Genomic DNA, 20,427 nt, shown 5'->3' with positions numbered 1-20,427 from the left:
CGCCTGCAGCCGCCTCGCCCGGTGCCTCCACGCGGCAGCCCTGCGCCTACCGCCCGGCGGCTCCCCACGGGCCGGCTCGCTGGGTTTTCCTGCACGTCTTCCACTCTCCTCCCCGCCACCACGTTCTCTCCCGCCTCCGCCCGGCCCCGGTTCCCGTCCCCACCTCTTCGGGTGATTTGTGAGCTCCGCCGCCGTGTGCCGAAGCCCGGCCGGCATCGGCACGCGTGGCCCAGCGGCAGGAGGGCGTGAGTGCTGGTGGGAGGTGGTGGGTGACACCGGTGAGCGGGCAGTGGGTGGGACTGTAGGCACGGGGACTCGGCCGTTTTCACAGTCTGCTATTCAAACAATTAAAAACTTTCAAGTCTTAAAAGCAATCCCTTCAAAGCTGAATGCTGTAGTTTTGCAATATTGACACTGCTTCATTGGGAACACGCTGTACTTCGTTATTAGCCTGTAAACAGCGCTGACTTACCGCTTTTTCTTCACTTTATTTCCAGAGTAGATTTACTTTGCATTTTGGAATTAATTGATTTTTTTGGACAGCGCTCCTTTTTTCCCCCTTCTGTTCCTTGATCTAACTTTGCATTTTTCTTTTGCCATCGTTACTGGCTTTGCTTTTGCTCCAGTGTTTAAGTGGCACCGTTTGAGCGGCACTCCTGCGATTTGAATCCGTGTCAGCACATTCCTGCATCAGGATGAAGGTCTGTAGATAGCTGAGGGGAAGCTCACTAGCTGGAGCTTCATTAGTTTCGTTACATTATCCGTGTGTATTGATGTTAGTGGTATCCACACGCAGATCTGGTTGTGTGATCAAAGTCTTAGCTGATGATGTGGTTTCCACACTAGCTTTGTAGTCTCTAAATAATAAACTGAGGCTTTCTTTCCCAGGATGTTTGTGCTCTGCTTGTCCAAGCCTGTCAGCTGGTTCACCTTGATCAGGAACATCTTGTCAGCAAAGTTTGTCAGCTTATCCATCACCTACTTAACAGATTTCAGGTACGGAAAGTTTGGTTTTGTCCCTCCTTTTCCTGTGTGCTGGCTCCCTGGTCCCCCGCTAAGCCAGGGAGGCCTTCTGTCTCTTTTTATGGGGCCATGGAGCCGACCTTCATGCAGAGTTTCTTGGATTTTCACTGTATTGCTTATTTATTCTGAGCTGAGGTTCTGATTTGTGGCTCTAGCATGGTTCCTCACGTAAAACCAGCTCTCGGTCAGAAGCGATACACCATCGGAAATACTCTTGGTTATAGGACACTAGTGTTGATTTATCCATTTCTTAAGTGTTGGCTGATTCTGTGATGGTGTGTAATTTTAACAGCCAGATCACCTGAGTCTGTAAACAGTATATCTGGGTATATTGACTCCAGCAGTACATGACGATGTTTTCTTGACCACAGTCCTTTTCTGTTACGACAGGTGATGGTTGATGAACAGAACTTGAATTTTCTTCTCTCCTACTGCATTTCTGCTCTTAAGCAGTGCAGCTCTTGGACACATGTTGAAATTCTGCAAGCCTTAGCAGCTCTTGTTTACAATAATGGACCTAAATGTCAGAAGGTGAGTTTACAAGCTAAGAGAAAGTAAGCACAAAAATATTTGCACCCTTTTGCTGTTTCTACTTTCTTTATTCTTTCTTTTTGGGGGAAAAAAATTGCACCCTTTTGCTGTTTCTACTTTCTTTTTTTTTTCCCCAAAAAAAGAAAGAATAAAAAAGTATCATGTTCTCAAATCACCACCTTTTATGTTAAGAATAATCCCATTTAAATAGTGGTGGATATTTGTGGAAAAGTTGAATTTCAGATGTGATAGGTGTGTATACTAATAATCAGTAGATAACGAGATTCTTCTCATGCCAAATACCTCTATACCTGCAGGCTGCAGCTGTAGAGACCACCTATTACCTGGCTTGAGCCAAAGGCATGCTATTAAAGAAGGGCACCAGGCTTAGTCTGCAGACTAACCACCCTGGTATGCCTGCGTATCAGGCAGGAAGAACGCGGGGAGCTTCAAATTGCACACTGCTCAGCAGGCTCCATTGAGGATCCTGAAATTTATCCTGTAACCAGATCAGGTCTTTAGTGTGCGGTGGGCTCAAAGCCGTTTCAAACTGGAAACTATCAGGTATCGATCCTGAGGTTTGTACGAAGCTCCTTGTTGCTGCAGTGTGACTGATAGTGTTTGATATGTTGGATTCCCCTGCTGTCACCAGCTCTTGGCAGCTTGCAGAGCAGTTTCTGCTGTTGGGCTGAAGCGCGGGGTGGTGATGCTAGCAGTTTTGGAGCTGCCAGCTTGCGTGGGTTTGTAGCCTATCTAACTGCAGCAGTTTGGTACAGCAGTTGTTACTAACTTAGCTTTATGTCTGATGTTGTGGTTTAACCCCAGCCAGCAACTCAGCCCCACGCAGCCACTCCCTCACTCCCCCCCAGTGGGATGGGGGAGAGAATCAGAAGGGTAAAAGTGAGAAAACTCGTGGGTTGAGATAAAGACAGTTTAACAGGTAAAGCAAAAGCCGCGCACGCAAGCAAAGCAAAACAAGGAATTCATTCACTGCTTCCCATCGGCAGGCGGGTGTTCAGCCATCTCCAGGACAGCAGGGCTCCATCACGCGTAACGGTGACTTGGGAAGACAAACGCCATCACCCCGAACGTCCCCCCCTTCCTCCTTCTTCCCCCAGCTTTATATGCTGGGCATGACCTCATATGGTGTGGAATATCCCTTTGGTCAGTTGGGGTCAGCTGTCCCGGCTGTGTCCCCTCCCAACTTCTTGTGCCCCCCCAGCCTGCTCGCTGGTGGGGTGGGGTGAGGAGCAGAAAAGGCCTTGACTCTGTGTGAGCACTGCTCAGCAGTAACAAAAACATCCCTGTTATCAACACTGTTTCCAGCACAAATCCAAAACATCGCCTCATACTAGCTACTATGGAGAAAATTAACTCTACCCAAGCCAAAACCAGCAGAGTCTGGGAAGAAGGCATAAATTGGGACTCAGTCTGAACTATGCTCATGCTTGATACTTTTTTAATACAAAATAAGAGAACCTTGGAAACTAATATTTTCATGTCATTTTTTATAAACATAATCTGTCTATGGAATCTGAAATTGCAGCTGACAAATCTTTTGTAGCACAGATACGTTTAGCTACCAAACAGAAGAACCAGGAGGCTGAGGGAAGAGCACTGGCCCCTAATGACTTTTGGTGGTTTGTTTTAGTATCTCCCGGATTTGCTGGGCAAGGCTGGGCTTTTGGTGCAGTTCAGTGATTCTACTCAGCCAGACGTGGAGCTCAGGAGGGCAGCAGTACGCAGCATGGCAAACCTGTGTCTCAGGTGCGTACAAGCCTTTGCAGGTGGTGGAGTGGATGCTTTAGAAGACGTTCATCTGACAGCATGGACAGCTGGTCTGCTCTGTCTGTGCTAGGAACAGCAAATTCAGGACCAGTAAGGTGTATATGCATGAATTTGAAATGTAAAACTTTAGTACTCCAAGATAATGTATCATCTGTGGATAAAGCTGTAAACTCTCAGTCTCCAGAAATAATGTTACGGAGATTAGTTTAGGGAAGAAAAGAAAAAGTGGTGTGCTGTCTGGTCCCTGCAGTGATTCTTTGGGTTAATTTTGCATAAGAAATGGTCAGCTACAAGTTTTTATAGCGATTGTTAGTTATTCTTTTGCAATTCATCCATTTTTCCATTCTACATGTAAATGTGCTGATGCCACAGCAACGTCAAATCTTTGTTAGCTGCTATATGGGAAGAATTTTGACTAACCAGACTCTGTGGGCAAGTAAGCAATTAATAAAAGCAATAGATATTTAGACTTGCTGTAAAGAGTTTCTTGGTTAATAGTTCCCCTGAACAGATGGCTTGGTTTTGCTGTTTGTTTTTTTTTTTTTTAAAAAAAACCAAACACAAAAGTTTGGAATTTCAGCACTTATAGATGAAGTCTGAAGAACTACTTAATGTAAATAAACACAACATCTGGCAGTTTGGGGCATGATTTTTCTACGTGGGGAGTTGGGATTGTTTAGCCTGGAGAAGAGAAGGCTCAGCAAGGATCTTGCAATGTGTATAAATACATGATGGCAGGGAATGAAGACGACGGAGCCAGACTGTTCTCAGTGGTGCCCAGTGAAGGGAGAAAAGGCAATGGGCACGAACTGAAATACAGGAAATTCCTACTAAACATAAGGGGGGGGGGAAAGTAAGGATTATTAACACTGGAACCAGTTGCCCAGAGAGGCCGTGGAGTCTCCATCCTTGGAGGTGTTCAAAACCTGACTGGACACAGTCCTGGGCAACCTGCTCTGATTGACCCCCTGATCCAACCCAAGGGGGTTGGACTAGATGATCTCCAGAGGTCCCTTTCAACCTCAGTTGTTCTCTGATTCTAATTTCAGGAAAATCACTTGCAATATTAGAGTTTTACTGTGAATATTATCAGACATGCATTGATGGCTTGAAGTAATTAAATGTGTTGGAACCAGGTGCTTAGGAATCCATTAGAAAATAATTTGTTTAATGACTCTAAATCCACTGCAACAATGGCCAGCTCTTACTAACTGGTGCTCAAGGTAGCAAAGATGCAGTGATGCAGTTGCCCTCTCTCTTCATGCAGTAAGTCAAGTGGATATGAAAATGTTTCAGCACGTTAAGGATGCCCAGACTTCATGGAAACTAGGGAAATGGTAAAAGTCATTCCAGGTCCTTTTCGATGCCAAATTTTGCCTAAAAAGCATTTATAAGCATGACAGCTTGTTAAGCTATGCTTGGAGAGTCATTGTAATTGAGAAGGTGGCCACAGAAGCAGAGTAAGTGTAAGGCACATTATGATTGTACTAGCTCTTTGTGCAGAAGGTTTCCTTTTGTTCTTTGTAGTGGTAGAGCTGATCCCTTTCAAAGAGCCATCCATCCATCTGGGGCTGTGCTCTTCAGTCTAGCAGAGGGCTTGGATCTGAGTTTGTGTAACTTTATAAAGCTGTGGGACAGACTAAACCAACCATTTGTCTCCTCCTGCTTTAATTTTAGTGTGCCTGGACAGCCATACTTGGATGAGTCCTACAGAAGCGTCTGTTTTCAAACTTTTCTAAGTGTTCTGCAGTCTTCAAAAACCTCTGATGTAGATGACATCACTTTTTGCATGGTAAGTGTGAGTCTAATTGTCTAGAATACTCTAATTAGGAGATTGTACTGCTGGAATATTGGAATTTGGAATATATGAAATTTGGAATATTGTCAACTGAGATTTTGCTTAAATAGTCGGGTTTTTTTTTTAAATAAACATAAGTAACTGTCCCAATAATTATGTTGAGCAAAACCTTAATTGCCTAGAAGGTCACTTGAAAGATGTGAACCTTCAATGTTTTGGGAAGGAAAAGTAAGTAATTCGGTGTTTTGGTTTTCAGTTACTGCAAAATGCACTGAAAGGTATCCAGTCGCTTCTCAATGGTGGGAAGATGAAACTAATGCAAACAGACCAAACTGGATCTCTTCTTGCAGTATTAAAGGTAAATACTTAAATCCACGTTGAGAAAGAGGCAGACACTGGAAGGTGCATGTTCCAGATGCTTGTTAAGTGGGAAACAGTAGGGGAAGACAAGAAAGAGGGAGCAGAGAAGCCTGAGCGTGGGGGGAAATATGGTGAGATATAAAGAAAAAGACACTGAGTTTCTCTCACAGCATCTTAACTGCACCTCCCACAAAAGAATGTGAGAGAAAGATGGGAGGCTCATTTTTTTTTGGAGCTACTTAAAATCCTTCTAGAGATAGTTGAATTTCAGATGTTGCATAGCTGTTACGTAGCATGGGGAGAGACAAGACCTGGGGGAAGGATCACAAGCCCCACTGAAAATTGATGGAACACCTGAGTAAATACACAATAAATCTTTATGCATCAAAAAAGGAAAAGTATGCTAATGTTTTTGTTACTGTTCTAGAAATGTATGTTTCATGGACTGCCAGGACTGAGCATAGAAGTGCCTGCAGCCTTGTACCCGGCTCCATTACCTCAGTATGATAAAAGGTCCCCCGTCAAACAGGAACAATCAGAACCAGCCGCCTTTAAGCAGACAGGAGTAAGCTGAAATTGTACTGATTTTACTGCATGCTCATTGTGCGCATGTTTGTTGCAGTTGTATGTTACCTGACGTGATATTAGTGGCTAACAGGCTCTTTGTGTTCTGAGCATGTGATACATTTCACATTCTTTGCTTTAAAGGTATTGATTATAAATCTCTGCTCTGAGTAAAATTGCTTTGTAAACTCAGAGGACAAGAACAAACGGCTCTGCAGAGATTGGTTTTCCTGAGTTAAGCTGTGTGCATCAGTTATTCATCTATAGCCAAGAATTCTTGGCCTGCAGACATGGGATTGGCGCGTGCAGACTAGCCAAAGCTTTTTATTTTATAAGTTACATTTTCTGTCCTAACACTTGCACAATCGTTTGACTCTTTCTTAAGGAAGTCAAGTTCATTTAGAGACTGATTTCCTCCCCCCTCCCCCGTGTCTTCTGCTTAATCCTTCTACAGGTTATTTTTTAACCCTGTAAACATTTTGGATTACCAATTATCTGAAATACATTAGAGAAAATAAAGTTGTATAGTCATGTTGACCTGTTTCTTTTTAGATGTTAAATACCTACTGTAAATCTAAAAGAACTACAGAAGTATTTACTGTTCCTCCTCTTTAATCACTTTTGTGTGAAATATGATTTTTAACTAAAAGTTTTCCTGGAAATCTTTTGCTTTACTGATGAAGAGGCTAAAGCTTAATTTCTGAGGCTATTCAGGTATAAACTGCTTGCTTACACTAAGGTGTATTACTATACCGATGTTACTGTTGCTACTAATAAGCAGAGTTTGCAAACTCTCAGCTACCAAAGAAGTGACTGTTTCTGTATGTACAGTATTGCACATACATATAATTGCACTTATGTGCAGTATTGTTGCATCAGAAGAATGCTAAATAGCTGTGATAACTCTTGGTTAAACTAAATCTCATCTAAAAACTCATTTAGAAATTTGTATAATTTGATATTGATGTACTATACAGAGGGCATGATTTATTATATTAAGCTCTGCTTCTATTCTGGATTAGCAATTAGTTTTGTTTTCAGATGAGACCTTTTTCCCCTAGTAAAAGATTTACAACTATAAAATGTTTGCACATCTTTCTAGATATTATTTTAAAAGATTTAAAAAGAAAATATCTATTTTTTGTCTTAAAACAGAATCGAAGAAAAAAGTCCAAAGGGAAACAAAAGAAGGGAGAGTTTGGGGAAGAAGGAAGAGAAGATTTGGGTGATGCAGGAAACGAATCAGTCCTTGGAGCCGACATGCTGAAATTACACTTGGGGGATGTGCAGAGCAGTCCTTATTCGGATCCTCGGACTCGTGCATCAGATGTTGCATACGTGCCTGCTGGAAAGGATCGCTTGTCTTCACATTGTAGCAGTTGGAAAAGAATCAGCAGCAGCGAGTCAGAATATTCGGATGCTGAAGGTGGAATACAGAGCAAAATGAGGTGATTGTTTTTCATGTAAACATAAAGCATGGTAGCAGAGTGTACTGTTGTTCATAACAATTTAAGCTCATGTATTATGTTAAAGCATACTTGCAGATCTGGCACAAATTTTACATGTGTACAGATTCTTGCACTTCCACTGGATCCTAGCGCATTGTTCTTAATCAAAACTGTTGAGGAAATCACTTTTCCTTTTGATTTATGTGGTGGTACAAGAAAATTGGAAGGCAGTAATTTGTATTGGTTTGAAAGTAAATTTTTTCTTTCTTTTCCTGTTATTGGTCTAAAAAATGTCTTCTCACAGCTAGCCACTAATAGAAGTGAAAGAGGCTAAGTCCATCGCTTTTCACTGCTGCTATTTCATTAATCTTTTTGTTTGTTTCTAAGATCTTATCAAGCCAATGTTCGTCAGGGGGCTCTAGCCTGTTTCCTCTCTGCTATAAAATCAATAGAAAAAAGAGTTCTTTATGGCTACTGGTCAGCGTTTGTTCCTGATGCACCTGGTATTGGCAGCCCCCAGTCAGTGTCCTTGATGACTATTGCTTTAAAGGACCCTTCTCCAAAGGTGAGGCAGTTCTGACTAGAAAAAGCATTGTATTTTTCCAATATTAATCTTAAGAGTTGTCTTCTCTGGCCTTTAGTAAGTACGTTGGATACTGTATATGTGTTGCTTGGTCACTGTACCGCAAGAAATAAAAGAGGATGTGTTGGTTAAGGAAACAAAGGATTGGTTGTATACTGCTTAAAGTTATGAGAAAAGATAGTTGGAGTTGAATTTGCTGTTGCTGGAGAAGGAGACTTTCATAAATTTTAAAATTCTCCATCAGCTCGAAGGTGTTAAAAGTGGGTAACAGAAATGTTTTATCATTTCAGACCCGTGCCTGTGCTCTTCAAGTTCTCTCAGCCATCCTGGAAGGTTCTAAGCAGTTTCTTTCTGTTGCTGAAGATGCTAATGATCACAAGAGAGCTTTTACTCCCTTCTCTGTAACTATTGCTTCTAGCATCCGGGAGCTGCACCGCTGCCTGCTGCTAGCCCTGGTGGCAGAATCCTCTTCTCAAACGCTGACACAAATAGTCAAGGTAACTGTACTGTAAATGTTTCAAATGCTGCCCAAAAGATGATATTGGTCTCTAGATTAAGTCTTGAAGAAAGATTGCACAGAAATTATTGTAGCTGTTGAGGACTAAGGTGGAGGTGGGCAATAGACTGTTGTCATCTCACAAGGCTTCATTGACTGAGTCTTCCAACAGAGTCCTGGGGTTTCTTTTCTCTTCAGCACAATTCTCTTGTTCCTGCATCTCTTTCGTGTAGTCTTTTTGGAGCTGAATGAACCTATGAAATGATTCTAAAGACTCACATTGGCTTTAAAACTGGAGTCCAAATTGGCAAAAAAAGCTTTCCATGGGCTATTGGAATTCCTTGGTCTTTATGCCAGGTCACAGTAGTTAAATACTTGTTCTTAGGAGCCAAGTTTATAACCAGTTTTCGAACAGCAGATAATTGGGGCATTTGTTTTCAGGTGCCCTCAGATAATTAGCTGTCTAAATGACCTAAATTGCAAATGTAGAAACAAATCTGTTGGAGGCCAGGCTGACATTGTAACCACCACTCCATGTATGTTCTTTTGTGTGTTTCAGTGCCTTGCAAATTTGGTTTCAAATGCGCCATACAGCCGTTTAAAACCTGGGTTGCTGACAAGAGTTTGGAACCAGATAAAGCCATACATTTGTCATAAAGGTTTGCATTCTGTTTGGCTGGAGCCTCTTTGTATATGTTATAACTTAATTCAGCGTTGGTTATTACAAAATAGTTGTGGATACCCCCCCATGCTTCATAAATACATAAACATATGCATTGCTATCGAATTATACGTTACGATCTGTCTTGTCTGGAAACTGCTGAAGAAGGATGCTGATGGGTCGGTGAGATGCTAACGGACTGGCTTTTTCTTCTTCTGCCCTGTTCTTTCTTGCAGATGTTAACGTTCGAGTTTCTAGCCTCACATTATTAGGGGCTATAGTATCTGTCCAAGCACCTTTACCAGAGGTGCAGTTACTTTTGCAACAGCCCAGTTCTTCGGGGCTAAATAATAGTGGTAGCACAACCCCTCACCGTTTTAATGCTTCTGAGCAGTGGAGAAAAGCACTCCCCTCAGAAGGGGAGCCTACAGATAATCCAGCAGGATGTACGTCTTCGGAACCATGCTGGCTTCTCCGTCTCTGCGTTTCCATCGTCGTTCTGCCCAGAGAGGATTCCTGTTCTGACAGCGATGCTAACTTTCCATCGTTTTCCAGCGTTTATGAACCGTGTCCCCTTCGACTGGAATCCTTACAGGTGGAGATGAACAGCTAGCTTGTAAAATGAACAGCTTGGTACAATATCAAATTACCTCATGTCAGCCAAGCCTCAGTTGTGGGTTGCCTTTGCTCCTAGCTCTTTCAGTGAGATTTAGGCTAAAACATTTGCTAGTGCAGCACGTCTGAGCTGCTGTGACTGAAAGAGCAGTAACATCTTGATTCCGTGCCTGTGGCTACAGCATAACCATCCCATAGTAAACCTGCTGCAGTAAGTTCATCTGCCTGTGATTTTTGTTACCTTCGTTATTTTTAAATACTTGGTTGTGTGTGCTGGCATCTGGTGAAGGCTGCGAGTCTTCCCCATGCAAACCCCTCCATACAGAATCTGAACTAAAGTTTTGCTAGGAAACAGTGGGGAAGAAGCTTGCGGTCAAAGAACAGTCTGCAAGGAGCTATGGAGTGATGCTGGTATGACTAAAGGAGTACCTGTGAATGTTGAGACTTGGCCTTGTTTTTCTTCGTGTAACCACAGAAAATAGTAAGATTTTTGTAATGTGCATCCCAAGGAGTCTCACTCTTTTTCTGTAACAATGACTATTTGTTAAATCCAGCTTCACAGACTGCAGCAGCAGTATTACAGGAGATACAGGATGCTTAGCTGGCACTCTTGCTTAGTTGTTTAGCTACAGGAGACCTCACTTACGGTAAATAATTCATTGTGTTGCTACCCGATAGTGCTTTTGTGGCCCTTTTTTGAACAAGATAATGGAATAAGGAGGTTTTTAATTAGCTATAGTATTCTAGAAGTTGTGCTGCAAGGTGTATCTGTTACATCAGAGTTTAGTATGTGGTCCCAGTGTTGATTAGCCCATTAACATTCTCTCTTGTGTGTATTTGGGGTATTTTGGTTTAATAGGAGGAAAAATGCTGAGTGGAATTTCTTTTGTTTGTGTTCAGGTGTTGGCTCTTCTTGTAAAAGGTTATTTCTCTATGGCTCAGAGCTATTTCCTAGAACTTGGAGAAGTGGCTTGCAGATGCATGGAAGAAATGGATCCATCCATTCAGCTTCATGGAGCCAAAGTAAGAGCATGAGGAAACATCAACATTGTTTTACCAAGTCAATTTTATCTATTAGTGTGCTTTGCAAATACAGATGAGTAGTGATGAATATTCAGAGCACCTTTGTGTGTTTGATGTAGCACACCGTAAAGAGCTGGTGCCTGCTGCAGCTCTTTGGGAAGTGCAGTACCCTCACACTTTGAGAAGCACACCTTCTGCTTCCAATCTTGAATTCTTAGCAGAATTTTGTTGCTCTGCTGAGTCACCAGGAAGCTTGGGAAATGCAAGGACTATAATACTGGCCCTTCTCTGATTTAGCATCAGCTGGTGGAGGAACTGTAGTCTGTCACCCAAAGGAAAGCTCAGAGAGATTTCCTCTTTGTGTGGCAATTTGTTATGCTGTTCTAGCTGGAGACTTTATGTAAGAAAGGCTTTTCCTCTGATTTCTTCACTAGCAGGGACAGAATAGAGTCCAAAACAATGCTGAATCTTTTATTTTTGTTCCCTGGGTAAGTAAGTATAGTCCTAGGTAAAGGTTGCTATGGTTCCGTGGTACTTGAGTCATCCCTGATAAACACCTAGTTGCTTTTTGTTTCCTTGCAGCTTCTGGAGGAGCTGGGCACAGGCGTACTACAGCAGTACAAACCTGATTCAGCCGTTGCCCCTGATCAGAGAGTACCTGTCAGCGTGGTAAGCGTGTGGGCTCCCTCTGGGATTCCACTTCACTGAGCTTCCTTTCCTGAACTCTCTGCAAAGTTACTGGCACGGATAAATCAATTGCAGGAAAGCAGAAAGGGACTCAGTACCCTGCGGCTTTATAGGTGCTGATATGTACAATTTTTGTAGACTTCCTACATTATTTTGGCATTTGTTTTTGTCTGCGTGCAGGTGTGGTTTTTGGGTTGTTTGGGGTTTTTTTTTTTTCTTTTACATGATGTTAACACTGCCTCTCTGCTTTTCCTCATCCCTCCTCTTCCTGCCTGCTGTAAGTCAGAAAGCTGGAAGAACAGCGCAGATTTTGCATGCGTCATTACTGCTGCATAAAACCTAGACATACACTTCTAGAGTTTTGGTGAATTTGCGTTGTTACAAGAGCCAGCCTACATGTTCTGGCTGCTCACAAGTGCAGAGAGAGTGGCCAGAACCATAATATATGTGAATTCAGAAAAATTCATTGTTTGAGGCTGTTTGTTGGATAAGTTTGCAGAAGCTGAGGAACTGGCATTCCAGTAGTAACGTAGGCCTGTTTAAGTCTTGCTTCTGTGAACACAAGGCAACTTTAAAAATTTCTTTGGTGTATGCTAAGTTTTGAGCCAGTCACCAGTGACCCTACAAGATAGGAAATGTGTCCAGTAGCACTGGGTTCCTGTTACTTGCTATGAATGTAAATTTTCAGGCAAATGAAAATACCCAGCTGTGTGGATTCAAGAATGGAATCGTAATTCTACCTAATGCAATCTAATCTGAGCGTATGTGGCCTTGAGAAGGAAACAAACAGAACTTGGTGAATAAGTACTTGATAGCATTCAGAAACATTTTAAAGACATTTTAGTACTGCTAAGTATTTTAGGCTTCTAAACAGTTGTAATCACTTTCATGTGTGATTATGCTACCTGCTGTAAGTATGTCTTAAAGATGATCATAGAAAAAGACAGTCTATTATAGAACTTAGGCATAATTGCTGAGCTTAAGTGGGTAAACCTGGCTGCTTCTTCTGTAGGTTGTAACTTTCTGGACTGGGATATTAAATGGCCCTTTACCTGGCACTCTTCAGAACTCTCCACATGCGACTCTTCAGACAAGCGCCTGTGATGCCCTGTCCTCTATCTTGCCAGAAGCTTTCAGCAGTCTGCAGGTCAGAGAGCTCTCCTTTGTGTGGCATTTTTACCTATTGAGGCTTTGTTCTTGTCTACCAGATTACAGTAGTGTAAAGCCTTTTAAAACTTAGGAGGAGAGGGTAGAGGAATCTTCCAGAATTTTTTTTTTTTTGCATTCTGAACAAGTTGTGACTATTGAAGGCTGGAAAAGGCAATGTTGGGAGTAATAAGTCTGCAAAACAATTTCCAGTAGCACTGGGTTCCTGTTACTTGCTATGAATGTAAATTTTCAGGCAAATGAAAATACCCAGCTGTGTGGATTCAAGAATGGAATCGTAATTCTACCTAATGCAATCTAATCTGAGCGTATGTGGCCTTGAGAAGGAAACAAACAGAACTTGGTGAATAAGTACTTGATAGCAGTACTAAAATGTCTTTAAAATGTTTCTGAATGCTAAGTATTTTAGGCTTCTAAACAGTTGTAATCACTTTCATGTGTGATTATGCTACCTGCTGTAAGTATGTCTTAAAGATGATCATAGAAAAAGACAGTCTATTATAGAACTTAGGCATAATTGCTGAGCTTAAGTGGGTAAACCTGGCTGCTTCTTCTGTAGGTTGTAACTTTCTGGACTGGGATATTAAATGGCCCTTTACCTGGCACTCTTCAGAACTCTCCACATGCGACTCTTCAGACAAGCGCCTGTGATGCCCTGTCCTCTATCTTGCCAGAAGCTTTCAGCAGTCTGCAGGTCAGAGAGCTCTCCTTTGTGTGGCATTTTTACCTATTGAGGCTTTGTTCTTGTCTACCAGATTACAGTAGTGTAAAGCCTTTTAAAACTTAGGAGGAGAGGGTAGAGGAATCTTCCAGAATTTTTTTTTTTTTTTGCATTCTGAACAAGTTGTGACTATTGAAGGCTGGAAAAGGCAATGTTGGGAGTAATAAGTCTGTCAAAACAATTAAACCGTGGGTCACAGAAGCTGTTTGGCCCTGCCATGAATACTCAGCCTTGGCGGTGATGCATGGGAGATGGAAGGCAAGAATTTCATTGCATGAGGGAGGGGTGAAGGGTTGTTATTTTGCTGGTTAAGTGTTTGAAGGGACAGCTGAGCTAACAGCCATGGACTGATATTGTTCACCAATTTGCATGCACGTTTTTTCTTTTGGCTGGCTTTTAAAACACTAAGCTGCAGTGATTGCCCTGGCAGAAGCAAACAAATGTGTTGGCCTTACTCTCTTTTTGCAACATGAAATATGCTTTTAAACATGAAAGCTTTGGCAGTGTATCACCGCTGCATTGTGCAGCTCCTTTTATGTCACTGTGCCCTTCTTGATGGGGAGTACTCAGCCAGATTTCATTTGCCCGAGAATTGCTAGTACAGCAGTACTCTGGAATTCTCTGTCTGGTTTCTCCAAGTACAGCATGTACTTCATCACTCTGTACTTTGATCCCATACACTCTCTTGTCCCTGTGGCCACGTGGGGTCAAGTCAGTGCCCACCCTGACCCTTTGCTCTGATGAAACAAAGATCTTTGTCATGGGTTGGTAAACTGACAATCTGTCCGGGATGAACTTAATCTGCCTGGCTGTCCTTGTTAATGAAGGGGAAAGGCTGAAGTAAGACAGGAAAAAGCAACTGATCCAGTCTGTTTTACCTCTGATGGGCCATGCCTTCTGCGTTTGGATGATAGATAAGACCACAAAGGAAACCAAAATATTAACTAACAGCAACAAGATCATGTTTGCTGGAAGCATTCCCGTTTCCTGTGCGGCATCCTGAAATGCCAGTCAATTTACTTTAAAGAAAAGAGTACGCTCTGAATGGTAGCTTCTATGGATTCCACATATTAGGGTCTTTCAGAGTATTTGTCAGTTGTCTGTCTTTGGGGGACAGAAATCTTTTCAGTTTCTCTCTGTTGCCATGACTGCTTATCGTTGCAGAATGAGCAGCAGATACTGTGTGTCACTCTGCTTCTTGGCCTGAACCACAGTGAGAACCCACTGGTAAAAGCTGCTGCCGCACGTGCGCTGGGAGTCTACATCCTCTTCCCTTGCCTTCGGCAGGTCAGAACTGGCCCATTTTTCTTATTTTGATCCATTTTATAAAGGTTTTGATGAACCATAAGATGTAGGACGTGAGTTCTTTTGGAATGAATTGGTCTTCCTGCTTGCTTTTGGTCTGTAGTGTGTGTATATAGCTTTTCTTCACTGTCTCCAGACCTGCTCTTGCCTTCTGTGTGGTGAACAGAACTAGCGCGGTTTTAACTGAGATGAAGCAGAAGCCAGAGAGCCTCGTAAGTGAGAGCAAAAGGAGGGAGGTCAGGATCTTCCCCGAGCTCTCAGGGACGGAAGTGGGAAAGGCTAGGCTGGCAGAAAGGAGCTGCAAGAGATGAGGTAGAGCTGGGAAGAAGGGAACAGCTGTACGGCGCTTGGTAGAGTTTAGCAAGTTTTTAATGGGAAGGCTTCAGTTTTGCTTAAAACTAAGAAGTAAAGCTTATTTAGAGAAAAAGGCTGTCTTGTTTCCACAAAAAAGTTGATCTTAGCTTGGCTGAGCTGGAAGACTGTAGTTTTTTTGCAATGTGGCCTTAAATGGGTGATTGTAGTAAAAAATTTATGCAGTAGCTGACATTGAGATTTGAGTCCAAAATATTTTGAAAGAAAATCTTTTACCATAGGCAAGGGCATGAAAATGAAATGTAACGTGCCATAGAAGAGAAGATTAGACAGGCAGCTCAACAGGGAGTTTGGAGAAGCAATTACTTTTAAGAGTGGGATTTGATGAGTAGAAGATTGGCAGTCCAGGTAATTATGTTAAAATCCAAAGTAACTAAAGCACCAATGAAATTAAATAATACAGTGAAACCTTTCAGCAACAGCTACCCAATAGAGTGGTGAATTTGGTCAGCATGCAGGCTTAGACTGTTAATTAAAGATCAAACAAAGCTGCACCATAAACACGTTAAAAGTTGTCGCCTAAAAAAGAAGAGTATATTAATAGAGCTGGTTTCTGTGCAGGTATCATTTTCCCTAGAAAGGCCAGAATGTATATGTTACTAAGGAAATCACCTGAGTTTTTAAAACTTTCTAACTTTGCAGCAGTTTTTACTTTTACAGGATGTGATGTTTGTGGCAGACACAGCAAACGCTATTCTGAATTCCCTCCATGACAAGTCTCCGAACGTCCGTGCCAAAGCAGCTTGGTCCCTGGGCAATCTTACAGACACTCTGATCATCAACATGTACGTAAGCACGCCTTGGCCCGCGGAACTCCTCTCTCTGCCCGTATTCCTGTAGCGTCAGACAGAGGGTACTGAATCTGCTTAGTATCAGAAAAGCCAAAATTTGGCTTGGCTGCTTCTTTTCAACCACTCTTCAGCCTGTGAGTCTACCAGTGTATGACACTGTATTAGAAGTATCTCGTATCCATCTGGGGTTGAGTTCTACTAAACTGCTTGGGTTTAGGTCTTTCTAATCATTAGTTCTGGAGTATATTCCAAGTTTACTTTTCAGTTTTCTATTTCTTGCATGTTGCTTTGTGTAATTGCATGTTCCCTGGTTACTTTACTTTCAACATAACACAGAAGTAAAATTAATAAATATTTAACACTTCCTCAAGCCAAAGACTGAAGGAAGTCTAACCTACTGTTACATTTTTAACAGGAGAAATAGTTATCATATATTCCTGCTACAGAATTGCCTCTGAGCAATTCATTGCCCTCTGTTTTTTATTACAGACTTAATGCATTGCTAACCAGCTTTCTTGCATTGATAGTTTGGTTTTAAATTAATAAACATAGTGGTCACATGTAGTAAGGTCTGCCTTACATATTAGCCTTCTAAAGAGTGAAGGTTGTTCATACGCCTGTATAAAGGATTGTATCACATCTTTGGGATGGATCATCTGAGCTGGCCTTTCACAGTGTGATTCTTCTGCTAGGGAAACAATGGGACAGAGTTTTCAAGAGGAATTTTCTGATCTCCTACTGTTGAAAATGCTACGATCTGCGACTGAAGCATCCAAGGACAGAGACAAGGTATGGCTGAGGGGAAGGAGGGTGGGGTTATCACAGTGTAGTTAACTCTTGCATTTTTATTTAAAAAAAGGGAAAAAAGGCACCAGTTACTTTGGGGTGTTTTGCCCCAGTGGACGGGGAGCTGCAGCTCAGCATCCTTTCTTGCGGGCTGGTGTTTGGAGGTTTCCCGTGTTTGACCTGCAGGGCATCTGATTGCGCTTTTCCACAGTGCAGGGTTGTTTTTTGTTGGGTGGTTTGTTTTTTTTTTTTTCTTTCAGGGTGACCACTTGCAGAGAATGATCTTTCTGGTGACTTTTAGGAAGTTACCATCTGATAAGACACCAGTCTGATTGCAGATGGGCTCCTTGTTGGCTCTGAGCATGATTTCGTAGCAGGCTTGACAAAAGCTTTGCCTATAAGCTGAAAGCCAGAATGTGTTTTTGTTTTGCTTGGGGTTTTTTTGTGTACGTGTGTTTCAGGTAAAGAGTAATGCAGTCCGGGCCCTTGGGAACGTGCTTCATTTCCTTCAACCATATCACATAGCAAACCCCAGGTTTAGGGAAGCCATCGAGGAATCTCTTCAGGCCCTTATTTCTACTGTTCAGAGTGAGGCCACTATGAAAGTGCGCTGGAATGCTTGTTACGCGCTGGGGAATGTATTTAAGAACCCTGCCTTGCCACTCGGTGAGTAACTTGTCCCACTGGCTTTGGATTTGCACAGCAGGTTGTGGTTTTGATAAGAAGGTCTCTGTTACAAATGTGTTGGGGAAAAGGGGAGAAAGCAAACGGAGCTGAATCTTGCTGTCATAGCCTTCCCAGAACTCTTGCCAGTGAAATAGGCTCAGATCCTGCGAATGCTAATACAGACATAACTGTGCTGTATTCAGCTGGATCTGTCATGTTAGAAAAGAGCGTGAGGATGGGATTATAGCTGTGAATAGATGCAAAACGTCACTTTTCCTCTTACAAAACTTCAGAAGATTAACTGTTTTTTAACTAATTTTTCATTTCATAACGCCTGATTCTCTCATTTGGGCTGGAATAAATACAGTAAATGTAAGCTCATTAAATATTTAGGAGATACATTTACAGTTTTATATATTTTGACTGATTGAAAAGGGGTTTTTGTTGTTTTTTGTAGGAGAGGCTCCTTGGACCACGCAAGCGTATAGTGCACTTTCCTCAGTAGTGAAGTCCTGCAAGAATTTTAAAGTCCGAATCAAATCAGCCATGGCCCTCTCCATCCCCAGCAAGAGGGAATGCTACGGCTCCGCTGAGCAGTTCTGCCAAATCTGGAGTGCCTTGGTGGTAGCCTTGCAGAAGAGTGAAGACACCGAGGACTTTCTGGAATTCAAGTACAGTGCCAGCCTCAGGACGCAGATCTGCCAGGCTCTGCTTCATTTGTTAAGTCTGGCAAAGAGCACAGACCTGCCAGTCATTTGGGAAACCATAACGGAAAATGGGAACGCAATCAAATCCTACGTCTTGCAATATCTGAAATCTGGAGTTGAAGAAAACGAAGCAGGAGTGCAGACGGACTTGTGCGAGAGGGAGAGAGTATTAAAAGGAGCTATCGAACATCTCGGTGGGATAGAGAAACAGCTGGAGGGCAAAGCTAGGGTAAGAGTGTCTGTTTACCTGGAAGATGTCTTGACAAGTCATGCCAATGCCACTGAATTAACAGAGGCTTAGAAAGAAACACTTGTTTCAGTGACCGGTAACTTATACTTCTGACGGGGCACACAGAAGAAACACGCTGCCCTCGCTTACACAGGGCATCCAGAAGAAAAGTTTCCTGTTGTTGGTATTAAACAATTTATTTCAAACTTATTAAAATCATTCACAATGCCTGATGAAAAGATCTGTAGAACTTTTTTTTTGTATTTTGTTTTTATGTTTAGTGAACTTTGAAGTTGTCCTCGTTTTGGTTTTGTTTGTACCCTTAACTGTTACAGTGTTACCACTGGGGAAAACAAATGCCTTTTCCTTCTTTGTATGTTTTATAAAAACAGCCTGTTGTCTCAGCTTATCTAAAAGCATTTTGTTACTGTTGCTGCTGTATTCAAAATCATGTTTGTAAAGGAGGGGTCTGGAAGAATTTTGTTTTTCTGAGCACTGCAAATGTTGTCACTTCTGTGTTCCTGCAATAAACCTAAATATGCCAATATTTGAATAATAGCTTAGAGCAAACACACTTCGCCTTTACCTGTCTACGTTCCTGGTGTCTTACACCTGGCCTGCACCTCCCTGCTGCCTTCACTCATCCTGTCTTACAAAACCTCAAAATTCCTTGTTTCCAGGTGGATGGTACTGTGCTGCGTAAGCCAGAAAATTCCAAGTAGGTCCTCTGAGGCTGGAATTTTGACTCTTCAAGCAGTGCTACCCCTGGGGCTCTGTCCCCTTTCTGTGGGAGGTGCAGCAATGGTCTAAACCGCATGTGGGTTTGTTTCTGTTTCTGAAGTTCTGTCCCCTTCCCCTTCCTTCGTGATGATGTTACTTACTCTCTGTTTGCTGTGTGCTTACTGTGCTGATAGCCGGTGGAGGACTGAGCTCTCTGATGTTGCTGGGGACAAATCAATGCCTCCAGGAATGAGCTGGTCTGTGGGGCCTAAGTGCCTGCTGTCCTAACCTCTGGGTGGATGTTTGAACAGAGCTCAGTGCAAGCCCTGGCTGTCATAAAAGCTCTTGGGGATACAAAATTTGTCTGCTTTGTTTTTCCATCCTTGCTGCTGGTTTCAGTGGGCCTCAAGTAGTGTGGGTATCCGAAACCCCTTCAGAGTAACGGAGTCGTCTTTGCTGAATGTATGGGGCCAGTTCCCTGCCGAGAGTGACTTCTCCCGCTGTAACAGCCTGCAGCAGGAGCAGCTCTGCCGCTGTCTGGCGTACGGTCAGGCTTGTCTGGGTGCTCTGAAAGGCTGAGCAGCTGCCTGGGACAGAGGCTGAGGAAGAGAGCAGCAGAGCTGAGCCCTTGCTGGTCCCCAGCGGGCACGGGCCCCATCCTGGCTCAGGAGCACCCCTGGCTATGCTTCAAATTACAAATTTACACTTAAGCTGGCACGTGCTCCTTTTCTCCCTCTTTGCTGCTGGAATTGTACCTGTACCCATCTTTGAGTTTCCACCATATGAATCAAGCCTGTGTTTTGGCTCTAGAGGAGATCTGTCCAGTTACCATTGAAGACATGACTCTGCCTGGATTTCTCGCCCAGGTTTGCCGATAGCCCCAGAGCTGCCTACGTGCTGTACCAGCAGAAATACTGGGGGAAAGGCAGCTGTGGGACTCGGTGTCCGACGCGTGGTCAGGCAGCAGACACCGGGCATACCAGGGCTGTGCCTGTCCCAGCAGCCTACACCCGATGTCAGTACTGGGAGGAGGACGGCTGTTCTTCTGAATGGAGAAATCCCTGTCGATTCAAGAACTACGTTGCTTTGGAAAGAGTTTTGCCTTTGTGCACAGAATCACGTGAGCGACGTAGCATCTCTGCCTGCAGAGCACCACTGTGCTGCTGCAGAGACGAGGCCATGAGCCATGAGCTCAATTCCCACATTACAGCAAAGGGTCTGCGTGGGCACCTGAGAAATCCACCTCCACAGGTGTTTTACATGCCCCAAGAAGCGGATGGGAGCTGCTGGGATTTGCCATAGTGTGTAGCCAACGTCTTTGGTTTTTATTACAAACTTCTGTGAAGTCTCACCTGGCTCCTGAAAACACCTAAGGGCTTTTGAGGA

At 43.0% G+C, this 20,427-nt stretch overlaps 1 protein-coding gene across 1 annotated transcript; it reads left to right on the top strand.

The window, feature by feature from the left end:
- Window positions 1-908: 908 nt before the first annotated feature.
- On the top strand, window positions 909-18,549 carry HEATR6 (HEAT repeat containing 6). The gene is made up of 19 exons (XM_009278250.1): window positions 909-996; window positions 1,414-1,554; window positions 3,206-3,321; window positions 5,020-5,134; window positions 5,397-5,498; window positions 5,928-6,065; window positions 7,220-7,512; window positions 7,900-8,077; window positions 8,386-8,592; window positions 9,151-9,250; window positions 9,489-9,847; window positions 10,768-10,890; window positions 11,473-11,559; window positions 12,590-12,724; window positions 14,630-14,752; window positions 15,803-15,927; window positions 16,626-16,722; window positions 17,181-17,385; window positions 17,843-18,549. Exons 2-19 carry the CDS (start codon window positions 1,417-1,419, stop codon window positions 18,391-18,393), a joined length of 3,192 nt encoding a protein of 1,063 aa, XP_009276525.1. The 5' UTR covers window positions 909-996; window positions 1,414-1,416; the 3' UTR covers window positions 18,394-18,549.
- The last annotated feature ends 1,878 nt before the right edge of the window (window positions 18,550-20,427 follow it).

The sequence above is a fragment of the Aptenodytes forsteri genome, unplaced genomic scaffold (genome assembly GCF_000699145.1).
Source record: "Aptenodytes forsteri isolate BGI_AS27 unplaced genomic scaffold, ASM69914v1 Scaffold66, whole genome shotgun sequence".
Lineage (NCBI taxonomy): Eukaryota > Metazoa > Chordata > Aves > Sphenisciformes > Spheniscidae > Aptenodytes > Aptenodytes forsteri.
This window is presented reverse-complemented; position numbering and strand designations above follow the sequence as displayed.